The following is a 14,435-nucleotide window of genomic DNA, read 5'->3' as shown; positions in this document are numbered from 1 at the left end:
GGCGCCGACGATGTCGGGCGGGTTATCACGCGCGGGAAGATTCCAGCGCAAACAACGGCCAGGGCTGCGACTCTGCCGTTACAAATACGGAAGGCAAACCTTGGGTCAGCATTAGTTTGTTATGATTAAATTAAATTAATAAACATATTTGAATTTAATTCAGATATGATGTCTGATAGAGATTACACAATGGTTTATTGTTATTTTACTGCAAAATTTATGTTTCTGGTGTATTTGTGTAAGAAAGAAAAGAAATTGAATCATTCGCAAATTTGTTACAGAAATTCTAACTGTATTATTAAAATGTATCGTGCTATTACGTTATCCAAATACTCTGTGTAATGTAATTAATTATTCGAATAATTTTATTTACTTTTAAATTGTCACTAAGTAACCTTTTTGATCCTGTATATCAAAATAATACTGTAGGCATTTCTTTATCTAATATAAAAGAGCGGTTATCAGATGTGTCAACAAATAAATTGAATTTCTTAAAATTAAAAAGCTAATGTAATATTAACATTAAAAGGAAGCTTAAGTTAATATTGCCAGTTTTATTTGTTAAATTTAGTGAAAAGTCAACTACTTATAACTTCATATTTTTATACGAACAAAATGTAATATTCAGAAACCAAAACGTACTTTTTCCTTGTCCGTGTCTAAGAATGAGTAAATATTATGAAATCTTAAATGAAAGGGTCGTACTTTGACAGTTTTATCATTTACACAATTAAAATTAATACGATTACATTGTAAGTTGAAAGTGCCCTGTTGATTTTGAAGAACAAAGTAAACATCATAACTGCGTAAATTGTCTCGTGAAAAGTTTATTGCCAAAAGATATTAATTATCTATACTTATTATATTTTTTCAAGTTTTCATTAAATAATTTTAATATTGATAAATCCATGGCTGACAAACTTATGGCTGTCTGTTTACTCCATTTTTAATTTTAACTTTGATGTCTCATTTCATGTTTTATAATTACATGTCAATTATGAACTAGAAAGGGGAAGCTTGTACTTTATCAATACTAAAATTTAAACAGATGTAAATATAAATCAATTTAATTTAGTGAGATATGTTTGTTTTAAGATATGCTTATATGTACTTAATTGCAACATATTTAACTTGTTATAAATTCGTTACTTAGTAATCTTATTTACTCACTTGACTAATATCTTAGTTTATACTTGGTTGGGTTTAATATAGACATTGACTAATTGTAAAAGAGGTCTTAAGCTCATAAGATGACGCACAAAAACGTCATCGATCTGCTGATATTACTCATTCGTGGGTATGACCAATGTTCGTACAAAACGGCCGCAAGCCCTAGTCGGACGTCATAGATTACGTCATAGCTTACGTCAGAGCTACGTCTCGTGTTAAGTGGTGCAAGACGTTCATGACGTAGGTGTTTGATTCAATATATGACGCTATTGCTCGCGTGTACACTGCACGTGATTTATAGGAGTTATGAATAGGTTTGTACTATAGATTGTTTTAAATCTAGTGTTTGGACCATTTACTAAAAAGCAAGTTGATAGATGTTTCATTTTTTAGATCAAAGATCATAAAAAACCTTATAACTCAATATTATAAATGCAAAAGTTTTGGATAGATGAATAAACGAACGATTGTAAGAAGGTATCTCGGAATGGTTAGGTTTTATTAAATCCTGTGCCTAAAGCGTTGCGGGCAAAAGCTACTAAAGAGTAAAGATCATGATAGTTCAATATTTTTTGTCTGAAAGTTTGACTGTAGATGTTATGTAATATATTGATATGTTACTTGTATTTCTTGTAAATTGATTTGTAGAATACTTATCAGGTTTCTTGTTATAACGGGTGATGACGATTATCTACGTTTATTTACAATGTTGCACAACTTTGTAATTACCGTACGTTTTTGAAATGGCTGACGTCATTCCGTTTCGCGCATTGTTATAATATACTGAAATATGATAGCGTATATTTTGTAACCACAAATTATAAGGATATTCATCGTAGTATTTGGGAATAAGCAAATTAAACTTCATTGTGCGAGTGCGTGACAACTGTTTATTTTACCCACCGACAGAGATATTATTCAATATGCCATGTCCTTTCTTTTCATAAAGGAACAATATAAGAGAACATTGTAATTTAAATAACAATTTAAAACTTACAATTAATAATCAAAGTTTATGTACTAATTCGACTGTGAACTGCGACCTTCTAATAAACAAAATTACAAATCTACATAGAGTATTTGTTATAATGATTCTTTTTTATATATTGTTAAATTAAATTAAATTAAATTAAGTTATTATAGTATAATAATTAAAGGCAGGCTATTGATAATAGACTAGAGTTAGTTCAATTCAATATTTAGTATGACGATGAGTTTGTGTTAACCTCAAGTTTTTCATAAAGTAAACTTTTTTTTAAGAAAAGGGGGCAAACGAGTGCACATTGGTGAACAACGATGCCTCTGGAAATCCAAAATACCAGAAGAACTGTAGTCGCGTTTCCGGTTTTTGAGGAAATGGTGTACTTGCTTTTTGTAATGCCCTTAATATAAAAAATTTAGTCCTGGAAATACCACAGAGGATCGCACCGCAGAAAGTTTTGAGAAAACCGAACGGTGGTGAATCCACGTAATTTAATAATACGTTTTCTACGTCTATTACTAACATTTTCAAAGAATACGCTATTAGTCATATTTACCACTTTCCTAGATGTGTCCTGTTTTAAAAAATTATATAAAAAACATTTTTCCTGTCCCCCTCGGGTTTTCCACATAATGTTTGGTTTTTCAGTGACATGAGTTATTTGTAAATTGATGACACAAGTTATCGCCCGCAATTTCGTTAGCATGGGATTTAAAAAACAAAAGTAAGTAAGCCTATTTATACTTCCAGACTAACATCTAAATCTATGCCAAATTTCATCAAGATCCGTTCAGCAGTTTAAGCTACAATCTTTAACAAACATCCATCTAAATTTTCCCTTTTTATTAGCGAGATTTCCAAATTAGAGAGCTACAGCGCTGTGAGTCCTATATGGTAACAATGTTATTCTGTAATTTATAGGTGGGTCCAAAAGAAACAAAAACAAAAAGTAAATTAAAGTTTATTTTCATTTCTGTGATCGTGTTTTGTCACTGAACACAGACGCTAAGGTCGTTATTTGCGTACAATTATTATTGCGAGTAGTTTATCATAATTTTTGTCCTTGCTGACTACAGTACGATACCGCGATATTTGGCTAACGGAATTAATATACCTATATTTAAAAGCAGAACGATTTTTTTGGGAGTGTTACTATTAGGTGACGTTAATAAACCATTTTTTTTAGTGTATAGGTACTTCAAATCAAAAATTGTTTTTTTCCAATGGTAGAAGAATTATGTTTTCCAGGTTTATAATTACAATGTCATTAACTTTTTTTAACACTATAGTAAAATTTGTTTATATTTTTATGATTTGTTAAGACGTCATTTTGGAATATCGCAGTGTTATCTGGATTCATTAGTAGGCTTATGGTAAGAGATTATTTGCGTACGAGTAAATATTAGTATGACGGTAAGCAAATATGCTACAAAATGTTACTATGTGACAGGATTCCGAACGCTTACATTTCTGTTTAAGTAATCTATTGAAAATGAGGGTATTTCTAGAAGTTTTTTTTTCCAGAAACATAGTGACAAGTGTAATGAATCGATCGTTTAATTGGTGAATGAGATCGAAGTTCATTTGATAATATCCGACATCTGTTACAATTGATTGGAACAAGTAAATGCCTTGGTAAGTAATTGACATTGTTTTGTTGGTAAGATAATATGAGAGAAATGAATGAAATGTGTAAACAATAATTTGAATATAACCTAAATTTTCCCGGAGAAACCTATGTTGGTTTGAACTTTGATCATCTGATGACCAGACTTAGTGAATAGATGTTAATACCTAAAACCGATTTATGATTATATGACGAAACATTGCGTCACTCTTGACAAGTGAATTAAACAAACAAGTGGAGGACAAACGAGTGTCACGTAGAGGCACATGACCGATATATTGTGCGATTATTTCGTCCAGTTTTGCCAAAATATACTTTATGTAGGACTTTTTTTGGACATGATTTATACTGACAGACTGGTTTTTTAATTTTAATGATATAAATATTTTAAAATTGTAACACAAATTCATTTATTTAAGTTAATTGATGTCTTTTTTATGAAAATTAATTGAATGTACATTCAAAGTGTTTTGTAACATAATTTGAGTTGCTTGTACTCCTATTTCCTAATTATTAAGTTATATTACAACTAAAATAATAGTTCAAAATCTTTCAGCATCCGTACCTCCTTCTATTACCGCGGAGGAGATGCCGTAGAGCTGGATTTCTGTGCTAGAGTCGATCGACTGGCAGATAAAAGCGCAGAACAAACGACGTTGACGATCTCTCATGTCGGGCTAAGCTCCATTTTGGGTTACTGCACCAGCGCAGTAAGTAACTCCTTCTATACTTAAATAACAAAATAAAACTGCTATCTTAAACTTGTCAAAAGTCAATCATCAGTTAGCAACAATAACAGTTTATCTGGAAGTATCCGCGGTATCGAGTGTTTCGCAGTAAGATAACAGTCACATGTCGCGGCCTACAGCACGAGTCGACTACAGAATTATTTATAAGTAGGTATTTTGGTAGCTGATAATTTGAGATAATGTCATTGAAGTAACACTATCACACAATGGTCTTATTTATAGATTGAAGCGTTCGAATGCTAGGAAATTCTCCATTGATATAAGTTAAATAATGTCTATTTGAAGCCGCAGATAATATGACGACAATGGTTCCGATATTATTTCATATTTCACACATATTTTTAATAACTGTTAAGGTCCTGAAATATTCATAACTAGCTTAAATAAAAACAAAAATATGTAACCTATGTGTTCTTCCAGACTGTCCTCTTCATGTATGCCAAATTTCATTGAGAAACTTTCAGTCGTTTGGGCTACAAACTCTAACAAACATCCATCCATACATCTAAACCTTTGCATTTATAATTTTAGTAAGATTACCTTAAAAAATAATTAATATTACTCCTGAAATCTATAAATTGTCTTACTTTGGTTAGGAATTAGCAACGATTTATAATCTATATTTAATATGCCATTACAATTTAGTTTTCTTAAATTGTACAGTACAAGAAATATCATCACCTGATGACAAAATAGAACGCAATACATTATAGCAGATAACATCATTCATATTTAATAAGTTACGCTAATACCACGAAACACGTGTTCAAAGTGCTTTAATTACGTATTTCGTAAAAGGTAATATTAAGGTGTATTTCCACGTGTTTTACAGATTAAACCGCACAACGCAATCTATAAAAATGCAAGTCGTTATATCAACGGTTGAATTGGCAAAGTCTGCGGTACTCCGTGGTCTCAGTGAAAACGCGGCTTTACATTCAACCATGTGAGCCTTGACTTCAGATAATATTACGTTCGTTGCACGTGCTGATAGAAAAATGTACCGACTATATCTACAGGTAAATACGAACAATACCCACTAAGCTATAACTGATTATGTCATTTTGCATAACTGTACGAAGAAAATACTTAGTTAACAATTTTAATCTTTATCTTGAAATAAAGTAACTAATATATCTGTATTACGGGTTTTCAAAATGACAATAACCTCATTTTCAAGTTATTTCTATATTGCGCCGTTTTTATAATTATATAGATCGATATATTTTATCACTTTTGATTTGATGCTCAGATAGTTTTGAAACTGAAATCGTGGTAAAAATTGTTATTCCTTTTGATTTGTTTGAAAGAACGTAGATAACTTATATCTCTCCGGTTTCATAAATGAAGGCATAAAATTAAGTTATGTGCTTAGTTTCTATTCGTGTCAATGGTACTTCCAAGACAAGCCTTTGAAGGCTATTCCGCGAAATCGTAGCCTTATTAATCGGAAACTAACGCATTTAAGATAATTCAAGACGTCAGTAACAATTATCCTAAGTATGTGGGAACTTCCGTGACTTGGGTTTACGTTTTTTAACTTGATTTTGAAGAAATAACTTTTCCCCTGACAACATAATATTTATAAGCACAAGATAAATAACGTAATTATACATAATTGTCTCGATGACGCACGAGGTGTTTGCAACACGTGAGGTTGTTGAGAGATGTTGTAACCAACATATGATAAGCTGTTACACCGCAATCACTCTCTAATTGTGACTGCTTTATGACGTATCACAATAATATGGAACTTCACAAAACTATTGAAAGAAATAAATTACAGTACCATATAAGAAGATATGGTCTTAATTTCTTCAATTCAATTAAGTCGACGTCATAAATGTAACTTATGAACGTAGTATCTAAGCATTTAAAAAAAAACAAAATGGCCTACTGATATTACATTTCGGGGAAAATAGAAGACGACGATACCTAAAGCGTTATAAGTATTTAATTTTAGGTTACAATTCAAAAGACATAAACATATCGCCTTTTTGTCACTGACAGACAGATTTGGTAGACTGATCTAATTATCTTCTCAACAAACTACTGTATTTAATGACTTAGGACAAGGTCTATAACTTGATATACTCAGGATAATAATGACAATGGTAACAAAGCATTTATGTAAGCATAGACCTACACCCAGAAACCGCGCCCACAATAGATATGAGTTGATATCGCTGATGCGCGAGCGAGCGACTTGTTTTCGATAAACATTTATCAGCTGTAAAGTTTCCATTGAAAAGTATTTTATCGTCTAATGAAACACATCTAAAAATACCTTATCGTTTTCCTCAACGACTCTATTTTGTCTGAACACACAGCACTTTATTGTCATCTATACACAATGCATTATGTCTTCTACTACTCGTATTTATTGTTAATGACCTAGAATACATAGGGCTTACCTACGAGAATTGTAACCATTTTACGATTGGGTCCTTTCACAATTACTTAGTATAATCTGTGGGAATAGCACGAAAAAGATGAAGATTTATTCGTTTCTACATCGACAAAATTTGCAGAACCCATCTTGAGGAGTAGCGCCTTTATTATTATTCCCTCTATCGGGTGTCAAGTGCATTGACAAATTTCAAACAAATTTTGTCGGTGTCAATAGGTACGAACATTTCGCAATAATTATCGTGCTAGGGCTAATGTCGCTATTCAATTGTTATCTTCTCCATTACTAAAGAAGAAGGAATAGCAACAATTCATAAACGCCTCAGTTTGAATAGATTCTGTTTGAAAAGCGGTTTATAGGTCATATAGGTGACTACGCGTTAACGAAGTTGTTATTTTTTTAAAACTGACGCACTGTTATGAGTTAAATTGAAGTAATTATTACTGATTAGCTTACATTTAACAGTAATTAACCTCGCTATCTTTTACTTAATAAAAACATCTAACTGTAGCTACGTTGTTACATATAAATGCTTTATGTACATAGCAACAAGTTCTAAGGGAAATATTCAGTAGTAGCTTTCGTCCGCGACTCCGTCCGCGTGGAAATAAAAAACCAAAAGTAAACAGCCTTTTGTATATCCTCTAAATTTATCCCAAATTTAATTGAGATCCGTTTAGCAGTTTAAGCGCCAAACTCTAACAAAGATTAAGATAAAATTCACGTTAGAAAATGGCGCGTTGACTGCCTAAGGCGCTAGGACGCTGGTAAAGTTAAATAAAGCACTTTTTATTTTATTTGTTATGGTAAAGAGAGTGTTTTTTTTAAATAATTATGGTTAATTGTAATGCGTAGATGGTAGGGTATCAGTTAGTGACGTTCCGGTTTCCAAAGGTATTCACGTCATTAACATGTGATAATCTTCATATAAGTATTATTGTACAAAGAAATAAGATTATTATAAAGAAAAGAACATGTTATCGTAAATTGTTATCAATGTGACGTGATACGATGATGCAATAGAAAAAACTCCTTGTGATATTATTTTTAATAGTCCAGGGCTGTCGAATTATTCCAAGAAAGCGAGTAGCGATAACTTATCAATAAGAAACCGAACACTATCGAATCTATTTTTATCATTCCTTTGTTTTGATTTCTTGTCGTAGTTCTAGAATATTTACGTGCATCTTACATCTCAAAATTATACGTATTTTTGAAAGTTAAGTTACGTTTTTTTATCGACTAAAGTATCTCAAATATCTATTTTATGCAACGCCATCTATTGATAGCGTTACAAGTTTACATATTATTTACCTTAAAAATTGTCGTTAGCTTTTTAAATTTAATAGCTTTTCAGTATTCGACAACCCTAGCTGTTGCCGAGCAAATAATGTATAATGATTCATCAATTTTAATAACGACGTAATTTTATTATTGATTTTATAGGATTTTTCACCACATGGTAAATCATTTGTTGTTACAAAAATATGTTTATTAATATACATAAGATACGAATTATGCATGATAACAGGTGATTTAAGAAATATATCTATCACTATTAGAACTTAGATTAATGTAACTATTTCCTCATTTCCGCTCAATGACATTTCTCTTAAGATAAAACCATCAATTTCTCAATTTATTTCGTCACTTTCTAATTTATGTGGAATGTTGAATTTTTGCGTCCATTTAATAGAATTTATAAATCCATTAACATAATTCGAAGTTTACTTAAAACTCCATTAAAAATGTTCGTTAAAGCTCTCAAGGTAATCCTAAAGCTTTGCGCTAGATGACGTTGCAATTCAAAGCTTTTTCGGACTCCTTGTTAGTTATTTTCAACAATAGATGGCGCTACGGGTATTAGTTTTGAAACTACTTCCTATTGTAATCTCACGATATTTAAATATTTTGATTAGAATAATGAAACATGAATAAAAATATACAAATGAGATTTCTATTTTAAAAACAATATGTATTTGCAAAATCAGGTGTTATTTAGACTGTATGCCTTACGTTTTACTTAAATGATATTACATCGTCTTTGCTTAGACTTGCTTACTAAAAACGATTTGTAGACGGTAAGCTTAAACTATTTCTTAAATTAAAGATAAAAGTAAGTTAAAAAGATTCAACTACTTTCGCACTCGGCTTTTCACGTCATGTATTATGTTTTGCTTTTAATATTGTAGTCAATCTCGATTAAATTTGACATTGATGTAAAAATAGCCGGTAAGGCTACTTTTAGACTTTGTTTTCTCAATTCGCGAGAATAAAGTCACGGGCAAGTTGAGGTAAGCTAATGTTAATTTTTTTCCCTAAAATTAGGGTAACGAATAACCATAGCAATTGGTCATGAGGAAGTGTATAAAAAATGTTATAATCGTTTATAAATAATTTTCATAATTAGCAGACTTCATCACAAACAAGGAAAAAATTTAGATGTTTTGTTACCTCATGTAACTACCGTACCGCGTTATTTGTCTGAGGTCACTCAAACATCCCGAAATGGTTGTATCGCAACCTATACTATTCTGAATAAATATTACAAGGATTTGGAAGAAATGCATTGTGATTGTTACGTATACGACTTGTTAGACTTTTCTATTTACTTATGAGAAACTTGATAAATGTTAAACAATAATTAAATCATGGCGCTTAATCTCTCGGTGCAGTTTTTGTCCCCTTTTTTTGACATATGAAGTGTTCATCAAGTTAAGAGTAAGTCGAAATAACTGTCTTTTCCCGCTCAAATGTTGGGATAAAAGTGGTCTGGTTTAAGATGTATAGTACTATGCATTTTTAAAATTGTAAGGAAACAATTTGTGACTGTTTTAATTATTTTTACAGTTGATGCTATTTTAAAGAATCGTAGGGCCAATATTTAATTATAATTGTTAATCAGAGTGCGAGTGGCTGAACGGTGCGTGTCTGTGCCCTGTAAACAGGAAAGTTACTGAGCACGCGATGGCGCGCCATGTCATAGGTCTGCGCCCTTAACCTCGTTTAATATTTATCGTATTGTCTACAAAGTATTGTTTGTATACAGCAAGGCGTATGGCGCTGGCGGCACCCACATTCTCACATATATTACGTGATTTATAATCAACGTTTAGCATGTTATAGAATCGTTTATGTTTATTAACATATTTAGAATAATAAAAATATTTTTATATTACCCTGTTTTGATTAGATTATAGTGTTCAATGTGTAAAGGTTCCAAAAGGAATGTAATAAAATTCAGATATTTGTTTGATAATAATTCTTTTATTAATTTTACTCTCTCGTACTTGTTCACATGTGTGTGAAATCTTTTCAACGATAAAAAATAACAATCCGAACCCACTCAAAGTCGGGCAAGGCTCGATACATCTCTTAATTTAAACAATAATATTAACTCTTTTAATATCACAAAATTACTTACAAAACTATTTCAATTAAAGCTTTCAAGTTAAACTTACAAACTAGGATTTTAAAGGGCTAACACTAAATAACTGTGAGATCTAAGAGTCTTCATGTTTCCATATATCACTAAACTTATGGATCGGGCGGACACTTGGGCGCGCGTGCGACTCCGAGCGGTGCTGGAACAGATGTGACCGTGGAGCCGGGTCCGCCAGCTCCTAGCACCGCTCTTTACCAGGGTCGCCACACCGCCGGCGTCTTTAGGCTAGAGTTGGTCGTGCAGTCCAGGGGCACGGCTGTGTGCATGGGGACTGGAGAAGCCGGTGGCGATGGGGTCACGTAGCCAGACGACGAGGATACCGTGGAGAGTGCAGGGCTGGGCGGGCTGGCCGGTGGGGTTTCGGCACCGGCGGCGCGCTGCATGTCGTTCAGTCTGTGTCCGAGGTGTGTCATGAGCTGTGTGCCCAGCCTCACGTCCACGCCAGGGATCGATGCCAAGCACCGGGAAACTTCATTGGCCGCGTGGGTGAATCCGGCCCGGAAGCGGTCAGCGTCGACCGTCGGGTTGAGCGACAGTCTGCGCTGGCGGCGAAGCTTGTGCAAGTGTCGCACTGTCAATTCCAAAATATCGGCTTTCTCCAATTTGGCGACGTTCTCGCCCTCCGACTGGAGAGCGCTGACCATCAGCTCCTTGAGTTCGTCGAGGCAGCGGTTGATGCGAGCGCGCCTCTTGCGCTCAAGCATCGGTTTCATCACTTTGCGATACTGATAAGTGCGCGAGACGGGTTGCGGGCCGTCGTCCGCGAGAGAATACGCGATCTCGTAAGACATGTTTGTATGGAAGGTGATTGTGAGTTAGTGAGCGTGCGATTGCGTCGAGCGTCGAACGCGGAATGCGCTCATTTCGGCCGGGCGGGGGCTTATATAGGGGGCTGAGGGCGCGCGATCGTGGGAACGCACGGAGCCGCCGAGTTCCCACACGCGCCACCTGTGCGGCGCAGCTGCCGGCGGGCGCGGGCGGGGCGCCGGCGGGGCGCGCGGGGGGCCACGCGCTCGCCGCGCGTGCGCGCAGTAAACAATCGCCGGCGCGCACGCCGCGCCGCGACGCCACGCTCGGTAATTGTTCGCGCGCCGACCGGCGACGATCCCGACCTGATACCTAGTTAGATCACGCTTCATTCGTGCGCTAGAAAGTTGCGCTTTGACACCTATTATACCTTACATTTTTTACGTCGTAGTTTACCTATATAGCTCTAAAAGTAGATAGTTAATAAAATCGCGAAATTGAACACAATCCTAATCCTCATTTAAACATAAAAATTAAAGATTTGGGGAATTACCTAGTTTTTTATATCAATTTCTTTGCCCGAAAAGTCCCTACATGTTTATGAACGATAACTGATCGCTACAAGAGTTCCGTTGCGGATATCTCGCCTTGAGCAGTTCGTCTGAGTACGATAGGATCCGGCTCGAGCCGAGATTTCCTTGGCGGTGCTTCAGAATTTAAATTCCTTTATAGTTTGAAAACTCCGAAGTAATCGAGAGGGTTAAATCTTAGCTTGATGATTCACAATAATTCGCGCCATAAAAATACTAGGGCATACCTAACTGATTTTTTTGGACTTTATAAGCAATGTTATCAGTATGAGTAGTACCTGTATTATTGTTGTTAACATATTTATAATATACACATGTTCCCAGCATTGTGTACGAATACATTTACCACGTTATGATCTACAGTTTCGATAAAGTTAGTCTCGCTTACTAAACTATTACTGCACAATGTTTATCAATCGATCTTATTGATACAAAAATTTGTAACTGACTTTGATTAATATGATTTCCGGTGTTGAATTTGAAAGTAGATAATTTGCATGAGCATCGATTCAAAAGAAGCTACTATCATTGCACTAATTATACATATAATTAAGAACTGACTATCTCATGGTGGAAGCGTGCCGCCATCCGTCAAGCCGTGAACGTTTACAATGAGACCGGTATTGACTGCTACTGTTTGTGTGCATTAACGGATTACTCTGCTTAATCTATACTTATCTGTACTAATATAATAAAGAGGAAAAATTGTACTTTTGTACTTTTGTATTTTTGTGTGTCAGATTCACATAAAAACTACTGGGCCGATTTTAAAAATTCTGTCATTATTAAAAAGGTAATTTATCTGTGAGTAAAATAGGCTATATGGCTAACATTTTTTTATTTTATTTATCGATTGATTGATTTTTGTATATGTTCTACTCGCTTTAAGAAATTTATATTAGTTATAAAATAGAAGTTTGTGGGATGCCGTTAACTGTCAGTAGCCGATATGTTACTCATTTAGTGGGCGGTCGCCTACGCAGATCCTGTGTAAGAAATTGACCGCAACGACCGGTATAGGAAAGCCGGTAACGTGCATAAGTACCATGCACCCACTTTCTCCCATACACCCACTGGCATTATCTTTATTGTCGCCTTGTCGGTTCACACGCGCCAAATAAAAAAAAAAACTCGAATGACGTGCGCGCACAGATAATGACAGTTTGTTTTTTTTATGCTAAACTGTCGAGTGCACTGGCAGTTACGTTTTGTTATCTAGAAAATAAAAATAATAAAACGTATTTATAACTTAAGGCTAGGTTATTTGATTGATGAAAAACACTTTTTTTTTATTACTCTCATTTCTTGCTTATTGTCTTTTAGTAATCTTTTTTCTTTTACGAACGAACAATATACTTATTACTTATACAGTTTTTTTTCAATTTAAAATGCATTGTTAAAAGTTTATGAACATTACAGTCATTGGTATTTTAATTGCATTTTAATTGTTGATTACAATTTTCGGTAATTCCAAGAAATGATATTTAATGATATGGTACTTATGATAATTTTATGCAATAAAAAGTACATTGTCAGTATCGTTAAGTAAATAAGTTTACGTCAATGTACGTCACAAGACAATTAAGTTATTGTCACTATAATAATAATGAAATTGCTGTGGGAGATTTATTTTATTTGTTTTATGTTTATAAAACTAGCTTATTTTATTGACACATTAGGCTTAAAAGTAATTGACACATGGTAAAACCAAAAAATATTGCATAAACGTACGTCATATTATGACGCTTAAAGAGAAATATAAAAGCATAAAGTTAGTCTATGGAGTATTTTTTTTTTACATATAAATATCTTTATTGCCAAATATTCTGAAGTTTTAGCGTATTTCTTTATTCTATTGATTACAATTTTTAAACATATTTCGCAGTTATATGTGGAAATATAATATAAAGCATTTTGAACATCAGAAGGTTTAAAATCGTGTTACTTTTTAACTCACAATGTACTAAATTCATTGTTGTTATACACTTTACAAATCATATGCGTCACCTCGGATTAAAAACGGCACGTGTCAAGACAAGTGTAATTACAGCTACGTGCGGAGGTACATACCGTCAGCTGACGCACAGATAAGATATTTGATTTCAAATTGGGGATTTTATTTTCCATACTTGTTTAACTTTTTTTGTTAGGGAAATTACTTCTGTCAAATGATACTTTATGAGCTGTTGCTCGCGTTTTCGCCCGCGGTAAATTAAAAAATAATATATAATGTAGCCTATGATACTTACCGATAACGTAGCTTTTTAATAGTGAAATAATTTTATAAATCGGCCCAGTAGTTTTTGAGTTTTTTAAACACTAACAACAAATTTTTCCCTTTTTATAATATTAGTAAATTTTGATGTCGTAATTTATAATCATGAGAAATCGTATCAATATTGTAATTGTGAAAGTTTACATGGATGGGTGTTTGTTAGTGTTTGCCGCTTAAACGGCTGATCGGATCTCGATGAGATTTGGCAAAAATGTAGAGCATAGGCTGGTAAAATCATATGTATAGGAACATATAAATAAAAAGTATTTTTTTGTAGGTTTTTTTGGGTAAAGATTATCATAAACTACTTTACGAATAAGCGATAAAACGAGGACAGTTTCGGAATTTTTCTGGAAATTTATCGCCGTTTCTTTATTACTTAACACATTATCTAATTCTGACCGTTTAGCAAATTAGATCATTTATTTATGGATACACGA

At 33.8% G+C, this 14,435-nt stretch overlaps 1 protein-coding gene across 1 annotated transcript; it reads right to left on the bottom strand.

Annotated features, from left to right (window-relative positions):
* Nucleotides 1-10,185: 10,185 nt before the first annotated feature.
* LOC106110754 (enhancer of split mbeta protein-like) lies at nucleotides 10,186-11,257 on the bottom strand. Its single transcript, XM_013292651.1, has one exon. It carries the CDS (start codon nucleotides 11,172-11,174, stop codon nucleotides 10,575-10,577), a length of 600 nt encoding a protein of 199 aa, XP_013148105.1. The 5' UTR covers nucleotides 11,175-11,257; the 3' UTR covers nucleotides 10,186-10,574.
* Nucleotides 11,258-14,435: the final 3,178 nt, after the last annotated feature.

This window comes from Papilio polytes, unplaced genomic scaffold, assembly GCF_000836215.1.
Source record: "Papilio polytes unplaced genomic scaffold, Ppol_1.0 DF824191.1, whole genome shotgun sequence".
NCBI lineage: Eukaryota > Metazoa > Arthropoda > Insecta > Lepidoptera > Papilionidae > Papilio > Papilio polytes.
Note: the sequence above shows the minus strand (reverse complement) of the source record. Positions and strands in the feature narration are given on the sequence as shown.

What these genes read in the sequence shown, in the direction of transcription:
- LOC106110754 (XM_013292651.1), bottom strand. Translation starts at nt 11,174, where the DNA reads ATGTCTTACGAGATCGCGTATTCTCTCGCGGACGACGGCCCGCAACCC.